The sequence below is a fragment of the Hippoglossus stenolepis genome, chromosome 23 (genome assembly GCF_022539355.2).
Source record: "Hippoglossus stenolepis isolate QCI-W04-F060 chromosome 23, HSTE1.2, whole genome shotgun sequence".
Lineage (NCBI taxonomy): Eukaryota > Metazoa > Chordata > Actinopteri > Pleuronectiformes > Pleuronectidae > Hippoglossus > Hippoglossus stenolepis.
Window position 1 is genome coordinate 4,063,959 of NC_061505.1, and position 20,485 is coordinate 4,084,443.

Below are 20,485 nucleotides of genomic sequence, written 5' to 3' on the forward strand. Positions count from 1 at the left end.
ATATAGCCTCTCAATTGCAGTCCATCACACTCAGTTCAGTCAGGGGTCAATAGCTGTGACCAGGGAGGCCTGATCCTCCATGAGCCCATCGACCCTCAGCCACAGAGAATATGAGCGTTCCACGTCCCGGCCTCGCTGCCACGCGTGAGGCCATCGGAACAAACGCTCCAGCCAGGCCTCCCCACATGCAAGCGAGGCTACGAGATTGATCCGCTTTACCAACGCAGCGTCAATACCAATACAGGCACAGGCAGAGATGGAGGAGGAGGAGGAGAGAGTGGGTACGAGGATGAAAGTATCTGTCACAAGCTGTTACTGACTCACAAGTAAACACACGTTACTGAACATATTAAGATCAAAGAGGTGGGCTTTTATTTTCTGTTTTATCCAACTGGCCCATTACATGCTGATGAACCGAACAGAGAAGAAGAAGAAAGGCTTGCATCATATATTTCTTCTTTGTTTGGTTTATAGGTCAGTCGGTGGTAACCAACATCCAGGTGCATCACCACCACAATGTTTGAATATCCTGCTCGTTCCTATACGTGTTACTTCCAAGGATTCTCAAACACAGTTGTGTAGGTTTTCCTTTGATGTATAACCCACGACGTCTTTACCTCTGATGATGGAGATACTTTCTAACATAATGGTACTATACACTACTTGTCAAGTTAAGTAAAAGCATCCGTCAGTACTTGTACTCGTCTTGTGGGGTTTTACTCCCACGTGAGGAAACTATCGGGACATTTGCCCTGAATCTGCGAGGGGATGGGGGGGGAGTCTGTGTTGCCACGGCAACCATGGAACCTGACAAGAAACACGGAAAACGAGGAGGAAAAAGGTAAATTACGTTTTTTTCCTTTGAATAGTTTAAGCTAGCTTCATATTTACTTTATATACGTGACGATGTATCTATATTATATTAATCAAGCTGATTTCGCTTTAGTTGGATATATTTGCGGCCATGAACGGGGAGAAAAAACCCACAGAGGTTGTGACACTAAAGTAGCGCTGGACTTTTAAAGCAGTGATTTTGAGCATTTTAAAAAGTAAACTTACCACCGAACGTGTCTCGTGCCTCATTCTGAAGATTTCCTGGTCGTATGAAGTATTTACAGCCAGTTTCTACACGGTTCTGTCAGCAGGAAACTTGCAGACCGCTCTCCCCGGGACAGACGCTTGTTCCCCGCTGCTGCCAGAGGCCGGTCCCAGGAGCTGGATCTCAGTGACAGCACACAGGTACACACCGCCTGCTGCACGTCATCACAGCTTGATAAAGACTGTGTTAGAGTCAGGGAAACTGAGGATGCTTCCAAAACTAATACCAAGAATAACTTTGAATTATCAGCTGACTCGTGCAAAGTGCAGCAAACAGACAAAGAGCTGCTCGGCTCATTGAAGAGCAGGTGTGATGAGATCCTCAGGTGGCAGCTGATTGGCTGGAGAGGAATCACTTCCTCTTTCACAGCATTAAAATCAAACCTGAAGATGCATTTACAACTGCCCTGGAGGTCCCATGTTAAAGAGTTGTGAAGGTGGAGTTCCAATGTTCCAAAAACTCGGATGCTGCAAACAAAACGTGTTGTATTTATGTGTTTAGAGCGTTTGAACAACAGCTTGACGCCTCTTTCTCATAGTTGCACGGTAACGAAGAGCAAAGACAAAGGATCAAATGTGACAGACCCACAATTGTAGTCCCACAAACAGTAGCTCCCAGACACAGATTAACTCTGCATCAAATCAGAATAACAACTGGAAAATTCAGTGAAAACTTTGGTCCATGAGTTGCTGACGTCATCACCTAGGAACCAATTAACATAATTAAATTAAAATCAGCTTTAAACAGAACAGTAGCTTCTGTTACACACTTGCAGCCGACACTATACATTTTATTGGATGCGTCATCACATCAGTTATACCTGTGCTTTGGTTAGGATCTGTGGGAAAAGCCTGTGGGTCACTGTCGCCCTCTCACTCGTCTGTGCTCAGAGGCGGTTTGACTCAGTGTGAGCTCAGGTCATGGAGGTAAAGAGGTTGTACAAATGAATTAGAAAACGCTACTGAGACGACTCTCTCTGTGTGTTCTCTCCTCCAGGGTCTGTCGGAGCTCCACATGGCCTGCCTCTACGGCCAGCTGGCTCCTCTTGAGCGCCTGATGCGGTCCATGTTGGACAGGCTGGACAACGGCGATCCTCTGGGGCGCCGGCCCGTCCACCTGGTCATGTCCTCCTCCAACTTTCACAACGCCGCCGCCTGTCTCAGATGCCTAATGGAGAACGAAGCCGACATCCATCTGTAGGAGCCTTATTTTGAAATGTTGCTCAGAGATGAAAATAGAGAGAATAAGAAGTGATTGATTCAGTATAAGATGATGAGCAGCCACAAATAAGATAACAATGTTTTTTTGCATTTTTTGTCATTATGACCAGAACCACAGACTCAGGGCTGACGCCGCTGCACCTGGCCGCCGCAGAAGGCCTCCTGGACTGCGTAGAGATCCTCGTGCAGGCCGATGCAGATGTGATGGCCCAGGACGACATGGGACACACAGCTCTGGATTTGGCTCGCGTCTGGTCCCACAGAGACGTAGGCAGGTAACAAGCTGGAGGAACAATTCACGGCAAAATCAAAGTCAAAAGAGTTTCAGTTCGCTAAAAAACACGACTTGTGTGCGTAGGTATCTGAGAAGCTGCATGTGGAAGGCAGAGAAGAAGAAAGAAATGAAGGAGATGGCGCAAGCTCGGATTTTATACAGGGACCTTGTTGCCGAGGCCAAACTGAATGTGATCGACAAAACGGTACGTTGTAAATCAGTAAAACAGGATATCACATAAATACCTGAATTCAGGATTTCCGATTTCTAACTTCACTTCCTCTATGTGTGATTTCAGAGTCTTATAGACAAGAAGATGAAAGAGTGGGCGGCCTTGAAGGGTATTCCCCACATCAAGGCTGTCTCCCCCAAAGTCATGGCGAGCAAGTACCACACAAAGTGCCTCTTATCCAATCAGGACGGCTCTTATGTGGGGACGCATAAGCCAACGCTGAGTGAATCCAGCTCAGGGCCTGACCTCCAGGACATTGTCACGCTGTGGAGGGACAGCGGTAGCAGAGGGCGGCCTCAGTACAACACCAAGTGGGACAGCACGCCTCGCGACGCCCCTGACCTGCCTTTGGACGTCCTCAAGAGTGTGTTGTTCCCCAGAGTGTTGCCATCCAGGCTCAACTCCCCTCAGGACTTTAATCCGCGGGACATCAAGGAGGTCCCGCACAGACGATGCCCCCGGGGATGGAGCCCCTCACCTTTTTATTAATTTAGCTTCAGGTAGAAAGTGCCTTCATAGATTTTCACAGATTTCAGGAACACGTGTATCACATAGAGGTCTGACGGAGTCCTAACAGGCAGAAAGAGACGTGAAGAGTGGAATTATCCTCGTAAAATATCCAGCCATCTCAAGACCTCAGCTCTGAGTGATAAAACAAAAAATGCCACACTCTCCAGAAAGCAGGGTGAGCAGAGGACGAGAAAAACCCTCAGTGAACTGGGTCACCTGTCACAGACGTACCCCTGCACTTTCACTGATCCCCCCAGGGAAGTGAGCAGGGATCCAGGTGAGGGCTTGTCAACAGGGTGTGTGTGTCTGCGAGCTGTGGCCTGTCAACTGAAGCTAGGTGTGTGTGTGTCGTGGTTTTGTCTTGTCCCTTTACTTCATGAAGCACTTCACACCTCAGTGGGGGGGTCAAAGTGCACAGCCTGGTGCACCCACTGTGACCGGGCCACATGGGTCTTGGGTAATTTAACGTCATTCAAATAAACAGTCTGACACACACACACACATATTCTTGTACTTCTATTTCAGTGAGGACACTCGTTGGCATAATGCGCCCCCCCCCCCCGCGCCATACCCCACGCGTGTTCAAGTTCTCCGCTCTACATGAAAACCAACACGTATGACAGAGACACGCACTCGACTGAGTTGCCTCCATTTCCTTTGACGCAACCTGTGAAAAGAACCATTTAATCTTCCAAATTATTTCAACAAAATCTTTTATTTTATTTTACAGTTGTGTTTTAACAGGCGACAATTATTCACACTCGAGAAATTGTTAGAAGGAACTTCAGCCTCTTCAATCGAACTTTCCCCAAACCGTTTTGAGCAGCTTTCTTACTGCACAGGTTCGATCTTCAGAAGTTTTCCCCATTCGTCTTTGACAGTGAGTGTTTATAAAAATCCATTTGTTACTGTGGTTCCTTAAAAAATAGTCCAAAAAAAAGGTGGGAATCTGAGGAGTAACGGGAAAAAAACTCTCACACAGTGCGTCGTGTCCGTGGTGAGACGTCGATGACTTCCTCTCTTGTCTTCACCTAATTGAAAGTGAAAATGAATCCTATCCAACCACCTTCATTTAGTGTTGTGACAGGACAGGGCATTGATTTCATGTCATACTTTGCAATAAAAAAAAATGTACCTCCACAGATCAGAAGCTGATTCCTTACAAGTTAACTACAGACTGATCTTTGTCATTTTAAGCCAAAGTGCTTCAGCAGCTGATTGGCAGCTTTTATCCTTTTTCTCGGATTTCACACCAAAACATGGACGTCAGTATTAAGACAGGAAGCACCTTTAAACTTTCCCAACCTCCAACCCACCTTCTCAACAGTTGTATTCCATCTCCTGAACTATTGTCACCCCTACTTTGTGTATCGACTCCGATGAGCAGCAGGATGTCGTGTCAAGAAGAAAACTGATCATTATTTATAGATTTGATGTCAGAAATTACAGGTTTTTTTGTTGGTTGTTAATCTTAAACCTGCACATGTATATCTTTTGTACCAAAGATTTAAAAATGGAGTCACAATAATAAAAGCGATGCGCTAAAGACAAGTTCCCGTCGGCAAAGGTCTCTGGTAGATGTCGTCAGTCCAGACAGAGACAGACAAACGCTGCCTGTGTAAACTCCTTGGCTCGTCCAGCAGAAGACTCTCCTGTGTCCATTGGTCCGTCCTCTTCGTGTCCTCTCTCCCCCCCCCCCCCATTTTGTCCTCTGCTTAGTTTTAGTCCAGTCCAGAAAATGTCACAGTCATTCCAGCCTCCCCCTTAATCTCCGACACACACTCTCACTCACCCCTGACCCCCCGAACCGAAACAGAGTCTGAGCTCCTCAGTACATTTTCTGTCGGCTGGGCAGCACTGCCTCCTTGAGGAAAGAGAACACGATGAGGATCCCTGACCTCTTCCCCCTCTTGCCCTTGGTGAAGTAATTAGACACCACGTCATCTGAAAAGGAAGAAATGGAAACCGTTACTAATTATAACATGTGTGAGCACCGACGTTTGAAATCTGTTTCCAAGTCTGGAAGTTAGGAAATGTAACATGTACGTAGTTGCTGGTTGTAATGTGAAATATATTAAATCTGTTTGATTTCACATTGAATCAGAATCGGCTTTATTGGCCACGTTTGTGTACATTTACAGGGAAGCTGACTCCAGTTTTACGTTGCTCTCAGTGTGCGTACAAAGAAATAAACACACAGGAAGGGACGAGGATCATAGAAATCAAAACAAATAAGTTAAAGAATGATACAAACAAAAAAAATCACTTTAAGTATTAGAGCAGATGATCCAGAAAGTACAGTTGAATTACATGTAAAAAATAAATCTGAGTGTTCAGGGGACACAGTGAGAAAAGGAATCTGCGCCCAACGTGGGGCTCGAACCCACGACCCTGAGATTAAGAGTCTCATGCTCTACCGACTGAGCTAGCCGGGCGGGTGAGACTACTAGCATGAGCAGTTCGTTCACGTAACTAACCGAGTAGACTTCAGCAGTTATATATATAACTTGAAAATTGCACTTTTGATACATATAAGAGGTTAAGAATTGTCTCACTCAATTGAATTCTTATGAATTAAAATGTGGTTTTACAGGGGACATGTTTTTCAGCTGCTGTTCAGTAAGAAATAAGCCTGAACCCTGTAACTACCAATGTGTAGCTGAGATAACGTGGGTTCAGTCTGAAATCAACAGTTTTTATGTATCTTCAATAGTTTTAGAACCACATCCACACAAACATGACAGATTTGGTGTGGAATCACATTTTTTATCCTTTTAATTTAACGTATGAATTCTTAAGTTATGGACAAAACCTTGTTTTGTGAGGTCATGGTGAGCTCGACCACTTCCCACCAAATTTTAATCACTTCATCCTTAAGTCTTGTACAATTGAGCCACATTTTAAGGATTTCCCTTCATATCGTGCTCACGAGAATGGGTCGAACACAACATATAACATAATAATGAATTCCTCTGGTTGCAGCTGTCGCCGGCGCAGAGGCATAAAAATCTGTTTCCATTTTCCCTGAAGAGAAGCTCACCTCCTTGCTGTATGGTGGACGGCAGCACATTTTCACCCGCTGACAGTGACACGAAGAAGGCGAAGGGGATGACCCAGAGGCAGATGGTGAAGTAGGCCAGCACCTGAGGCCAAAAAGGATTAAGTGGAATATGTTTTTACGGAATGATATGTAACAGCAGAACATTTTTCACCATTTCATTAAAAAAAACAGCTTATGACTGAGCTGATTAATCTGAGTACGTGATATAGATATGCATGATAATACTGGATATGTATAAATATGAGATGTAAAAATGCTGCCCGCTCCAAATCCTTACCTCTGAAAATGGGTAATACTCTTGTGCAAAGTACTGGAAGGCCATATAATGGTTCACCACTATCAACACTGTGGAGTGGAGACAAAGGAAACAGTGAAGAAGGACAAGATGGTGAGGAAGCTGTTACAAGTTCATTTGAGGTGATGCTGTTTGCAGTTGCTTTGCTTTGCTTTCGAGTGTGTCGTACTGACCGCAGGAGAGGATGAAGTTGGGGGAGCTCAGCAGTATGTAGGGGAAGGTCTGCAAGAGGCCGAAGTACACCAGGTTGGTGAAAAGACCAACTCCCACCATCAACACTGGGAAGCCGTCAATAACATAGAGGCCTGCCAGCACACCTGTAGAGAACTGGACACAACCACACGTGAAGTGACATAGCAGTTTGTGATCAGCCTTGAATAAGTAATTTCTTAAACTGAACCTACTCACCAGAATCATGTATTTTATTATTCGACTGGTGGCTACTGTGTATTCTTCTATTAGTTCTGCCAGGTAGTACAGGCCAGCAGCTGAGTGAGGACAGGGGATGAACAGGACACAGAAAAGTCACAAAATGTTAATAGACAGAATGATTTGATATTGTAACTCAGTATTAACATAAAGCGTAAAACATACATATTAAATATATTGACCGAGGCTGGCACAGCATTTAATCAATTATAGTATTTAAGCACCGGCTCATGGAAAGTTTGCGTCACACTAAAGCAATCTGAACTTTCCAAAAGAGACAAAGATAAGATGACAGTGGCGGATCGCCTTTAACTTTCAAAGTCCATATTTGTCAAACACTATCCCTAAACTTTATTCCTCCTCCCAGCGCTTCACAGTTTAACTTTTAAACAAGATAGTATGATAGCAGATAGTATGCAGTGATAAATGTTATTAAACCGGTAATGAAACAGACGCTTTGCAGCCCTTTTCTTGAATTTATTGATCAAAGACAAAGCAAATGTAATGTTGGACTAAAGGAAACACACTAGAGACTTTTTGCCAGCTCATATGCTTTTCTTATTAATGCACTGACCTGTATTGTACTGGTATAAACTACCTATTCTCTGATTAATGTGCGATAACTTATCAATAAACCTTCAATAAAAAGGTAAATGTATCACACATTACAATGATTACACTTCATGTGTTTTGACCTTTGAGTCACAATCAGCTCAGCAAACGTTTAAAAGTGACGTCGATTCAACTGAATGATAATAAAAGAAAAACAAGAGCTGCATCAGTCTCTTTATTTACTTGTGACAGAGTCAGTGAGCAGGAGCCACACCTGTCAGCTGCTCAGATACGTGGACACAGACTCTTTGCCACGTATCACGCGGACGTTCAGAAAGCGAACCAACAACCTCCCCCGAACCAAACTCCCTGTTGAAGCCGGTTTCTCCACAGCGTTCATTAATGTAAACACACGAACAAACCTCCACGCTAACTTTTCGGGCAGCACTGTTAGCTAGCATGTTAACCTTTGCACCGTGCACCCTGCAGCCGGGTGCGACTTTCATCACTTCGCTGCAGACGACGTGAAACACAGACACGTTGTCTGCTGATACAACAACCGACCGAGTGGTTTTGCATTCTGTAAAACCCGGAGAGAGCCCAATAAAAGGGAGAGATAGCGTTAGCATCAGTTAGCAAACATTACTTCCAGCTCCAAGAGTTGCCAGTGTCATTAAAAACCAAAAAAATGAATTGAATTGTGTTGATTAAACACTAATAAATGTATATTACAAATTAAATTTGTTTGAAAATTAGGTGACGTTGACGTGTTTGATAAGGAAAAGAGATGCAAAACTAGCCAGCTAGCTAAGTAACTGCTGAGTGTTTGTGTGAATTAACTTCTTTACACTTGAGGAAGTTTAACTTTTTCCACGTGTGTCTTATTAACAACACATCGATCAGTGCAGAACGAGTTTTTTTAAAAATTGATAAACAGCTGCGGTGACGTTTTACTGCCGAACCTTTAAATGCTAGTTCAGGTCCGTTAGCGCTAGCGAGCAGATCCGAGCTAGCACGCTAGCACTCGCAGGGCTTGTCACCGCGCACTTACCGATGGCGAGCGTGACGAAGGAGATGTGCACCACCAGCGACAGCCAGCTGAGCAGATAAATAAACCACATCTCTCTGCGCAGGAGACGACGCACACAAATAAAACAGAAAAAAACACGGACAGCTAGCCGAATGCTAACTGCGCTAACTTCCTCCCTCGGTGGTTCCAGTGCGAGCTAACGAGAGCAGGGAAGAGGGGGGGGGACATAAGGGGTACCGGTGTGGAGCAGGCTGCAGCGCCGCCGCGGTTTGGAAGAGAATTGCAGTTGTGTTACGCGTTTCAAACTACGTTGTGTTAGATAAATTCAGGGGGACAGAATAAAATGGATTAAATGTTAGATAGGATTGATTTTGGCTTTCCATAACTTGGATCTGTTATATTGTTTCTAATTTTAACTTCTAATTCTAACCCTAACCTTATAACCAGGTCTTAACCCTCAAACAGCCCATTGAATTCGTGAGGACCAGCAAAAATGTCCTCACAATGATGGTATTGAACCAAAATTGGCCCTGATAACTATAGATAGACACACACACACACACACACATACACACACACACACACACACACGTCTCCAACTTAACTTAAACCTTACCTTAATCTAAACCTTAACATTAAAACAAGTCTTTACCTTAACATGTAATGATTTATGTCATGAGGACTTGATTTTTGTCCCCATAATGTGACAGTACAAACAGATGTCGGTCCCCACAACATGAGTAATACCCGGAGCACACACACACTTGCCATCGTGTGTATGAATTCAATAACACGGAGAAGGTGGCGGCCCACATCATTTTATCTGAAAAGCTCACACCTTTGAGATTGAGGAGAGAAACGATAAAAAATGTATGGCGCAGAGTTAAAAGGCAGAGGCTGCGGTAAAAAGAGCTAAATAAAGTAAATATATAATGTGAAACAGTGTGAAGACACTAAAATGGTGTCGGAGTCGAAGGTGAGAGTAATTTCATCCCCTTTTCAAATGCTTTTAACAAAGGCACAGAGATAAGATAGCCGGCACGGTGTGCGGCTGTGTGTGCTCACTCATGCATGCACACATATATATATATACAGTATCTGTGTGGAGGTGAGAAAACAAAAGGCAACCTGCTGCATTTAAAGAGACTTTCAGGAGGGAGTCACCTGAGGCTCTTATCTCAGCAACACCTCTGGGCTCTGGGTGTGGGAGCTTTAATGGGCCTTAATAAAATGGCAGCCGCCGTCCGTCTGCTGGATCCAGCTTTAAGAGGCAGACACCTCGGGAGAGAAGTGGCCAAGGTGAGCGTTTCCCATTCAAGGGTGTCTTTTTTTAATGGCTCGGGCTATTTTCCGTCTGTATTCTCCGGCATTGAAATCCCTGTAACTTGCACTTAGATCAAATATAAACCCAAGCAGCCAAAAAGAATGATGTCGGACATTAACCACGGCTGAGGGAGCTCCATTTCCTTTGACACGCAACAAGTCCTGGCTCTCAGTGGCAGATTTGGGTTAAATGGAATTTGAAAAAAAAGCATTTCTTTGTTTCTCTTTGACCATGAATGTGGGGTTTGATGGTTGTTTGCGATATGCCCCACCCGTCTGGGGCTCCCAGGAGGTTAAAACAAACACCAAGGTCTGTTTTCTGACTGTATCTGATCCAGAGGGGAAATCAGTTTTTAACAGAAACAAAGACAAACCACTGGTTTCCTTACATTTTATTGTAAGAGATCACGGACGCGGGGCCTTTTCAGTGCAAAGAAATTATGTGTTCCTTTAATGTAACGGTAAAAAAAACATCCTCATAGATCAATAAACACTTCTGCTGTTCATCATCGTATCGAACATAAATGTCAATGTTCCTCTGACTGATTTCAGTTTTCCTGGACGATGATCAGTGTAGATGCTCGCATGCGAGAGTCTCTCTTCTCCCTGTTCTGCCTCAGCCTCCGGAGCACAGGGGCGCCGCTGCTCTCCTCTGCCCACGGAGCAAGTCCTGCTGCTGGGCCACACAGAGCGCCGGGCTGGGGGTCTAATCGAGAGATCAGTGCATCGTCTTGTTAGGCACGAAATCCCCAGAACACAAAACAAGAACTAGAGGATGAGCTGAGCACAGTGATATAACAAAGCACGTTGTTCTGGTTATAAATATCACTGAGGCTTTTCCCCTCGCAGATGAGAGGAGGTTAAGCCAGGAAGTGATCTGATGTTTGTTTTTGATTCTTCTATCTTTTCCTTTTAATACATTTAAGTGTGTGTGTGTGTGTGTGTGTAGCTTTTACAAGTCAAATGTCAGTGCATGAAAACACTGTATATAAAGAGCATTAGTAAATACTAATGCAAACTAATGGAAACGACCTGGTACGACCCCCACGTGTGCAGCACTGACCTCATAGCTCAAAGAATTTACAACATTTTTCTCACATAAAATGTATGAATAAGAGACACGAGACACGACAGGAGTTCATACCCTGTGTTTGGGTCGAGGAGGACGGGTCCTTGTGCTCCCCCATCGCTCTCCTCCTCCTCTGGAGCACCTGCAGCAGCTCCATCTCCCCCACATTCCGTCCCATTCCCCTCCTGGATGGGAGTCTGCGGTGGTGCTGGAGCTTCATGTTGTCCTGGTGCGTTAGACGGTTAAAGTTAATGTTTCAGAATGCAGTCGTTGGTGCTACCACTTTCAGTATAATGGTTGTTATGGTATAGCAGAAGAAAATTAAATCACTACCAGCATTCCTTTCAACTCCACAACTGCTGATTTTCTGTTTTCACTCCTCGAGTCCTGTGATAAGATTTGAGATGTGAAGAAAATGTCTAAGTGGAACAGATTCACATTTATTTTATAACAAAAGCAAAAAGGAACAAAGGTATAAAGATACTGACCCTCCACGAGCTGTCGTCCTCCTGTGAGCAGAGAGGGTGAATGGATGGTAGTTATTAAAACATTTTTATTTGTTACTTTAGATTTTGCTCTTAGTGTAGGTTTTGTAAAGAATGTTCTTCAAGACAAGATCAATGGGTTTCATGCAACAACCGTTCGTACGCATTCACCAATTTTCTCATATTTTGAGTTTTCTCAGACATTTCATAGGAGCCATGTGAAATTAGTTTTTCACTCGTGAATTGTATTTTTCAAAAACCCAACCTTCTGCCCCGTTCGACTAAAATACGCACAGTACGGAGTTCTTCATGTTTACTCCCCGTACAGACACATGTCAGAGAAATTATAGATATAAAAATAAATATGTTCTTGCATGAAGCCTGAAACATTAATTTCAGTCACAATCAAACTGTTTTTCCACCTGAACTCTTTTCATGGGCCTCAAGACGATTCCTTTTTTTATTCTCTCCATCATTTCATCCACTGCTCTTGCCTTCAGGTTCGGAGAGGGCGCTGCTTCTAAATATTGAAAATAGATACAAATAGATATATTTATTATTAGTTTATTGTTTGTGTTTCTGTTCTGCACTTCCTCAAGAGTAAACTCATATCTCATATCATCACATTCACATTATTTTTCATAATTTGAGAAAATATCCAGTATGTGATGTTTAGGTAAATTCAGTCAAAGATGAGAAACAAGAAAAATGTATCAGTAAAAATAATAATTAAGAGAAGGCCCCATATGCAGGGAAGCAAAAGGGGGAATGAGAAACTCACTGTTTGCATCATCTTTACTGGCTCCATCTTTCCTCCTGCTCCTCAGGAAGTCAAGTGAACTAGAGCGAAGAAATCACAGGTGTCAGATTTTCATATTCAGAGGACTGTTGTTTTATAAATGGATATTTCATTTTACAATGTTAGATACTAAATGAATCAACTCCTAACACATAAATGTATTATTTCTAATACTTAAAAAGCCTCTGAAACTGCTTTAAAATGAGCAGGTACAACTAAGACTGTCCACTGAAACTTTCAATCAGTTGAATGTCAGAAGAAGCTCTGAGTTACACGTACTTGTTGACAATAGTGGGAGGTGGAGGAGGAGGAGGAGGAGGAGGAGGAGGAGGAGGAGGAGGAGGAGGAGGAGGAGGTGGTGGAGGAAGTGCAGCAGGGGTGGATTTCTCCACTGGTTCATCAGTCAAATTCTCCCTCGTCAGCGCTTCTTGTAACTGTTTCACTGCAAAAGGACGACAGCAAACCAGTATCACAGACTGAGGGAGAAGTCGTCCAGAACGAGCAACATCATATAGAAACGTGTGTAAAAACTCTTTTGTATTAGGATGCATTCACTTTACTCAGCTAAAAGAATGTAGTCATATGCATCACAGACCATTTCCAAATGTGTTCAGAGTGATGGGATCTTAAATATGTCCTCGATACGTCCTGGCTGTGTTCACACCTGAACATCAAGCTGACAACTTCTGAGCAAATCACTCAGGACAGATGTTAATTCCAGGTCTGAACGGAACAATACACAATAATATGTGTCTACACTGAGAAAAACATTCCTACAGGACCACGGCTGTAGACTTGTGCACTTCTTTGCCTTCACAAATCAGTCGTGGATGTTTTTCCATATAGTTTCCTGAGTTGATCCAAATCTGAGCAGTGAGATGGAGCTAAGCTGGATTCGCTGGATAATAAAACGTGTTTGCTAAGTGAGATGTCAGAGCAGTTTTCTCTGCTACCTTCCTCCTGCAGCTGAGTGACGGTGCTGTTGGCGTCAGACAGCTGAGTTTCCAGAACCTTCCTCTCCGCCTTCCTCTCCTCCAGCTTCTCCTTCAGGTTCTGCAGCTCCGAGAGGACGCTGCTCTCTCCCACACTGCTCTCCCTCTCTTTTACCTGGACGAGACAAACAGGGGACATCATGAAGAAAATCCATATGCCCACGACGCTCCCTTTCATCAGGTCCACACACACCTGGTCCTGGTAGTAGCGCTGGATGTCGCTCAGCGCGGTGCTGATGCTGGAGATTTGCTGGAGCGCCTGTTGCAGCTGCAGGCCGGTTTCTGAGCTCTGGGTGTGGGCCGCGTTCTGCTTCTCCAACATCTGAGAAGACATCTAACTTCACTTTCTGACATCTCAAACACATCTTAACAATTATCTGCTTCCCTGAAAAAACATCAGTGACAGTGAAACACAATATCAGAGGAAAGAGGAAGAGAGATCTCAGAGGCTAGTTGTTAACTCCCTCGTCACAATGCAGAGAAGATGTTTTCAAACCGCTGATCGACTCCACAATGACTCGGAAGCTTTGTTAGAATAACTCATCTGCTTCATTGAAGGCTGGGAACAATGCAAACAGGACGATTTGTCAGAGAGACAAAGCATCGTTCTTTCCTACTTTACGATAAAGTGGCTCGTTGGGGAAAATTCAACATGTCGAGCTTTACCTTGATTCACTGGGGAAATTAGATTCTATCATCTACGCCGAGCTCACAGCAATATAAACAAACCTTTTGTTATGTTTAATGTTGCGTTTATATCTATAGGTAAATGTGGCTATTGATCATTCAGATGAAAGTAGAAAACTGAATTAATCTATAACCAAAGGAAAACAAGAATAAGGTCAGAATTTAACAAGAAATAGAAACAGACATTTTTTAAGAAATAACCATCAAGAAGAAACCGTGCTCCAGCTCCACCCCTTCTACATCCAAAATCATAATTACAAATCTCAATGTTTCTGCAGAAGCTGCGAAGCCTCTTTGAATGTCACACAAATGTCACCAATGACACAGTCGACCACAACCAAACGTTTCCTCCTCCACATTCCTCCAAGTGTGTGTGGCTCTTTCATGAGTATTCAGAGGTAATTACAGAAGCTCAGGAGATCAAACTTCTCAGAGAAAGCTTCTCATCTGACATATTTTGGATTTGCTTTCAAAAAATTCTCTTATATATATCCAGAAACAAAAACAAGAAGACTTTAAAAAAGTTGACTGCAGAATCAACATTAAAAACCTATCATACGTAATATGTGAGCAGTTGTAGTCATTAAACCCTCTAATCCTCCTAAAGGGCGTGACTCCGGTGAACTCTTGGTTCTTTAATCGTCTCTGTGACAGGTTGGAGGAACATTTATTGGGAACGGGTCCACCATAAGAGAACAGGAAGTGTGAAAAGAGTGGTTTTCATTTCTGCGTTTCCACCGTGCGCACAAACCCGAAGCAGCAGGTTTGGTGAAGCTCGCTATCACAACACGCACGCTGCAAATTACACCACTCTAATCCCTGCTCTCCCTTCAGCAGGCACCAATTTTCACACAGCAATTAGTGCAATTATTTAATACATACAAACACACAGGGCCCAGTCGCACACAGCAACACAAAGAGACACACACACACACAGAAAAAGTCCAAATTGTTTCCTGTTTGAGGCCCTGCATCATTATACCAACACGCATCACAGAGGAGAGGTGTGAATGGTTGGTGTTTTCAAAACACATGAAAACAGACAAATAGTGGTGCATACAAGAGGCATTCAGCGCAGGGGGGGTCTTTTACCATGAATTGGGAGTAAAGGGGCTGAATGGTGTGAACAGTTGGGGGTCCTTTTCACAGGTAAGGACCCCTGCGAGGCGGCCCATTGTGCGCCTGTCCGGTAAATGGAGGACGCCGCGCACAAAGGCGACAATTGCTATATGCTCGGCAAAACATAAAGGTGTCAGGCAAAGACAGGTTGTGCTTAAAGACCACTATTCTCCTTCAGCGGCGGTGATGACCGCTAATTATGGCGAGGGGAGGGGCCAAATGGGAACAGAGAGACATTTTTTGAAAGAAAGGGCTTCATTATGGGAGCAGGTGGGGCAGCAGAAAACTTTGGTGTGTGTTTGTGTGTGTTTGTGTGCGTCTGTGTGTGTAAGTAAATTGGTGTTTTCCCTGCCTGTGTACGAGTGTGTTTCAGCTTTTGTCTTTTGTGCGTGAATGCACACACAGAGCGCAAGGATTTGACCAGAGTGTCATCGGTGTGAAAACAGAGAATGGAGACCCCTTCTCCCGTCCCACCACATCAGCTGCTGCCTGACAGAAGCAGTGTGTGCCCCCACACCTCCTCTCGCCGACCCCCAGCCCCTTCCCCGTCCCCCTTCCCCAAGTGTCCGTCAGCCGCCCGAAGGTCAGTGCCAACACTCCTGCTCCCTTCCTGTGGCACGACCTGTCACCCTCCACGTCTATAGGTGTGAATGTACGACAAAATGTTCCGTGCCGTCCTGAAAACACACAACCGCGCACACACACGTATATATGCATGCCATGCACTCCGACCTGGTGGGCGAAGACTTCAGCGTGCTGCCGGAGGCCCTCCTCCAGCTCCAGTCTCTGAGACATGTCTTCGAACTCCTCCGTGACAAGCTGGGAGACTGTACCCGCATCCACACACACACACACACACACACACAGACACACACACACACACACACACAAAGAGAGAGAAAGTGCGGATTTAAAAAAACAAGCAGTATAAGTTGTATTTATGAAGCTTTAATATTAAACCACAGAACGGATTTGCAGGAAATTTGGTGGATCTTAATGAAAATCCAGGTACAGCTAGAGTGGATTCAAAGGGACTGTTGGGCCTTGGCGGAGGTATGAACTCTCCTGAGAGCAGTTCTAGTTGTTTTAGTTGTTGTTCATTGGAAACAATGTGAAATCCAAAGAATATTCCTTTGTGGTTGGGATCGTGTACAATAAATAATCAATAACCTTAGCTTACCTCGTTTCATTTTATTCATGGTCTTGTTCCTTTTGGTCATTTTCCTCAGTATGGCTTCTTTCTCCTCGACCTCCAGAGCCAGCTGTGAAGAGATGTCTGAGGTGAGGCACGCTGGTCTACACACACACACACACACACACACACACACACACACACACACACACACACACACACACACACACACACACACACACACACACACACACACACACACACACACACACACACACACGTACTTGCTCCCTGAGTTGATGTTGCTGTTTGATCAGATCCTCTCGCTCCTGCTCCAGCTGCAGCTTCTCGGTCAGCAGACCGTCCACTGACGCCTGCAGCTCTGACACACACACAAAGGAGCCGATGATCAGTTGAAGACACAATCACTGAGCACTTATCACCATTAATACATGATCAGAACATGACTCGTCAATCTGGGCCGAATTATTATTATATTTAATATTGATATTGCTTTTAAAGATCAGGTGAATTCCCATCATGAGTGGTTTGGACTAACCAGCGATCTGGGCCTGACTGTCCAGCAGCAGCGTCTCCTCGCCGCCACCGAGATCCACCGCATCACCGTTAACTATGGGGTCAGCATCTGGGTCAAAGGTCACAGCGCCCAGGATTTCAGGCAGCTCGGAGATAAGTGGCATCGGCATCTGGCTCCTCCTCTTCAGGGCTTTGTTCTCCTTGGTAACCTAGGCAACAGAGGAGGTGATGGTGAGCGGCGAGGATGCTGCTGCTGCTGTTATTTATTTTATTGATGTAAAAATGACAAACAAAGGTGAGGTGAGGAAAGGAAAGGAAAGGAAAGACAGTGGCCAATAGACACCTTTACAGCCAGAACCTCAGCGCTCTCCCTACATGACCGTTCAATCTGGAACTGGAGCTCCAGTACACTCATCTCTTTCAGGAGCTGATTGGAGACTGTAAACGAAGGGAGGAGGGTTGTTAGTCAAGGTCATCGCAGAAAAATACAGAAGACATGAATGATTTGAATTAAAATTGCACATAATGAAGTTAAAACTCGTTAAAACCTGTTTTTAAAGAGCTGTACGTGTTAAATCTGAATGTGTTTATTTGTTCTATCTTCCTTTCTTCTGTACATTTGTGTGACTTTCTTTCTGAGTGCTTTTCTGTCTGCGAGTTGGGGAAAATAAAATAAGGCAACAGATGTGATTCCTCACCTTCCTCCAGCTCAGACAGTCGGTGATTGGCTTCATCCCGCTGCATTTCCAGGAGCTCACACTAACGACCAGCACACAGAGGAAGACGCAGAACAGGAGAAAGAGATCAGTTTAAAAAAACAGTCAAGGCTCCACAATCACGTGCATCTCATCAAATCAGATTCGTGCACTTTTGATCTGAAATATTTGTGTTACTTTAAACATTAAGTCTTTTCTCTGATTAAACACTGAAGGTTGGGATAAGTGCTGGCAAGGAGCTGGGTATTTAATGATTCCTGCCATGCTGATTGTCTCTAATGCACATTAGGAAGTGGCTTTACTGAACAAGTAATTTACTGCCTGTCACTATCAGTGATACCTGAATGTCTCCCTCGTCCTCGGAGGATAAGTCCCTCTCTCCATCACACTCTGTGGGAAACAAACAGATGTCAAACACAGAGAGCCCGTCAGTGGGACGCCACAAAAGCCCGAGATTCTCATATCCTGTCATGAGAGACTGAAGAGGAACTTCTTTTCACGAGGCCGTCTGAAGGAGGTCGGCCAGAGACGTACAGGAAAGGGAAATCACGAATAAACTTCCACTTTCCACTTTCACAGTAGTTTCCAGTTTCTATCTTCTCCAACTACCTGAGAGCTTTGTGGTTCACACAATGCAACTCCACAGCCACCAATTTGGCTGGAGGTTCAGGCCTGTTGTGCTCCTGACAAGAAATGTAGGCGACGCCACGATACTGCGGTTTAGCTTCAGAATGGCTTTTTAAAATGAAAACGATCTCCTTTCTCCAGATAAACGTTTTGGCTCCAGGTCAGAAATAATCTCCATCCGTATAAACTGACCTAAAAACACATGTCACACGACTATTCAACACTCAAACTCTGGGGGTGTAAACAGGAAGCAGATTGTCGACTCGGCCTCTGGTTGCTTAGTAGCAGAAAAAAGTTAAGGACGAGGGACAACAAGGGTGAGAGGTTGTGACTGATGAGAACCAATCAGGGAGCTGCTTCATCGTTTTCCGTACGTCGCCGTTCCTGCACGTCCACACCACTAAACTGAAACAGGGCCACAAGTCAGATTATATAAGTTTCTTCTGTGAACTGACTTTGATGCTTGAAGTTCCCAGATAAAAGAAACTAATCAAATTAAATCAATTGAGACTGTGTGAGACATTTAGGAATAATAAAAATGTCATACTGAACATTTACATGCACAGAAACATGACACATTAAGTTATGAACAAAAGTTTTGATGAAAAACCTCTTCGTTATCTTACTTTGATGCAGAAATCAGTCCATAATGAATGACGTGACCTATTTAGATACTCAGAAGTCTAGACACTGCAGCAATCATCATGTGACTCGAATAAATATCTTTATGAAGTCCTACCTGCAGCTGCACAGCCTTCAGCCGGGAACCACATCCTGACGCCTGCCTGCTTTGCAGCCTTCAGCTCCTTACTACACTAACTTAAGCAGAAAAAGGAACCAGCTTTCTCTCTGAGTAGCTCTGGTCTTACCATGAGGGAAGCGAGTGGGAATTTCAGTTTACACCCTCCCCCACTACCATGATTTAAAAGAAAAAGGGAACTTATTAGGTATTGGGTAAAAGACAGTTTTGATCATTGTCTTCTAATGTGGATTTCAAGCCAAATGAGTATCTATGTGTTTCTTTGCTGACGACACGTTATTCTCTTGATTGTGTTTGTTTGGTTTTGCTCTTGAAGATGCCAGTAAACTCGAAGGGGACGAGGTGAGTGAACTTTCCCCCCCCTTTGTATGTACAGTGAAAAGAGGGAAATGCAGCCTCTGTCCATTCATGTGGTCTCTGAGGGACGACACTGTCTCCGTACTACAAGATCAATGTCACTCAAGCTGCCAGGGCGAAGGCAAAACCGCTTTTATTCCTCTATCAGCATCTGAGCTCAGAGTTCGCAACCTCGGAAACATCCCACACCTGCCATGGGAACCTAATTCTGGGCGATAAATCGGGAGAGGAAGTCGGGTGGCAGCGGAAATGTTGATGACACACATTCCTCCACCATTAATAATTTAAAAACTTCGAATTTCTCATCCCTAAATCCTGATTTATTCATTGGCCCACCTTCCAGGAGTTGATCTCTGGGAGTACAGCCGGAGCTCGTACAGAGTTCAGCACTTCTTCCATTTAACTCGGAGCGATTGATTTAACTCGGAGTTGCTGTTGCAAATTAGTTAGAACATAAATGCAAAGAGACAGAGTTTCTTTTGTCAGTGAATATTCACAATGTGTTAAGTTTCCTGCAAAATGTATTTGCAATTGCATAAAAGTTGTGATTAGTTTTGAACAAAGGAGGTAAATGTGAGATCTTAAGGCTTTAGCTGCTCAGACATTACTTATAGGATCAAATATTGGTTTTGGTCTTTAATGGGATCTGAAGACGATAAAAAAGTATTAATAATGCTATCAGACTTCATGTTCTCCTTGTGAGACCTGAGACCTAAATGGGATAAACCAAACTCATCAGATAGTTTCATTCGTTTAACCACAGTCTTTTCCAAGCGGAGCCTTATTAGCTACAGTTCTAGAAAGTATAGGAGCAAAATATAGGATGTATTCGTGGTTGTAATTGAGGGTTATCGCTGCTTTTATCGTCAATGAAACAGAGTCTAACAATTATCCAAGGTTTTAGTTTGTGGAATAACTGACTTCGATGTCCACAGGAATTATAGAAATGTCGGGCGGGTTATGTGATCAACAAGATTCAGGAAAATACTTTCAAACATTCACAGTGTGCGCGGAAACATTAATAGCGGCCTTGTATAGCTTGCTTTTTAAATTCCAAAAGATATTGGCAGCGAGATTTCTTTATTTGCGACACAAACACGGGACAATTGCGATGTGTAATGATTCCCGGTGAAAGATAGGTAATCTAACATAATCAAAAGACCTCATTGAAAGGTCTTTG

General features: G+C 44.0%; 3 protein-coding genes and 1 non-coding gene across 5 annotated transcripts; 1 reads left to right on the plus strand and 3 right to left on the minus strand.

The window, feature by feature from the left end:
- Positions 1-700: 700 nt before the first annotated feature.
- On the plus strand, positions 701-5,428 carry ankrd53 (ankyrin repeat domain 53). 2 transcript variants are annotated; one of them, XM_035148752.2, is made up of 6 exons: positions 701-841; positions 1,143-1,239; positions 2,096-2,295; positions 2,430-2,594; positions 2,678-2,798; positions 2,892-5,428. In XM_035148752.2, the coding sequence occupies exons 1-6, from the start codon at positions 801-803 to the stop codon at positions 3,312-3,314; spliced, it is 1,047 nt and encodes a 348-aa protein (XP_035004643.1). In that variant the 5' UTR covers positions 701-800; the 3' UTR covers positions 3,315-5,428. The 2 variants fall into 2 exon arrangements, with proteins under 2 accessions (XP_035004643.1, XP_035004644.1); XM_035148753.2 differs by having other exon boundaries at positions 1,146-1,239.
- On the minus strand, positions 4,032-8,910 carry tex261 (testis expressed 261). Its single transcript, XM_035148756.2, has 6 exons — positions 8,724-8,910; positions 7,100-7,179; positions 6,865-7,018; positions 6,674-6,741; positions 6,376-6,478; positions 4,032-5,279 (listed from the first exon to the last, which is right to left on the minus strand). Exons 1-6 carry the CDS (start codon positions 8,791-8,793, stop codon positions 5,164-5,166), a joined length of 591 nt encoding a protein of 196 aa, XP_035004647.1. The 5' UTR covers positions 8,794-8,910; the 3' UTR covers positions 4,032-5,163.
- trnak-cuu lies at positions 5,698-5,770 on the minus strand. The gene has a single exon. It is a non-coding gene; the product is annotated as a tRNA-Lys (tRNA).
- A 1,492-nt stretch (positions 8,911-10,402) lies between the features above and the next one.
- On the minus strand, positions 10,403-19,077 carry shtn2 (shootin 2). The gene is made up of 17 exons (XM_035148312.2): positions 18,928-19,077; positions 17,902-17,951; positions 17,544-17,604; positions 17,189-17,283; positions 16,868-17,054; positions 16,593-16,690; positions 16,357-16,438; positions 15,909-16,003; positions 13,564-13,692; positions 13,332-13,485; positions 12,658-12,820; positions 12,361-12,419; positions 12,002-12,099; positions 11,583-11,603; positions 11,428-11,481; positions 11,170-11,320; positions 10,403-10,731 (listed from the first exon to the last, which is right to left on the minus strand). The coding sequence occupies exons 1-17, from the start codon at positions 18,959-18,961 to the stop codon at positions 10,574-10,576; spliced, it is 1,689 nt and encodes a 562-aa protein (XP_035004203.1). The 5' UTR covers positions 18,962-19,077; the 3' UTR covers positions 10,403-10,573.
- Positions 19,078-20,485: the final 1,408 nt, after the last annotated feature.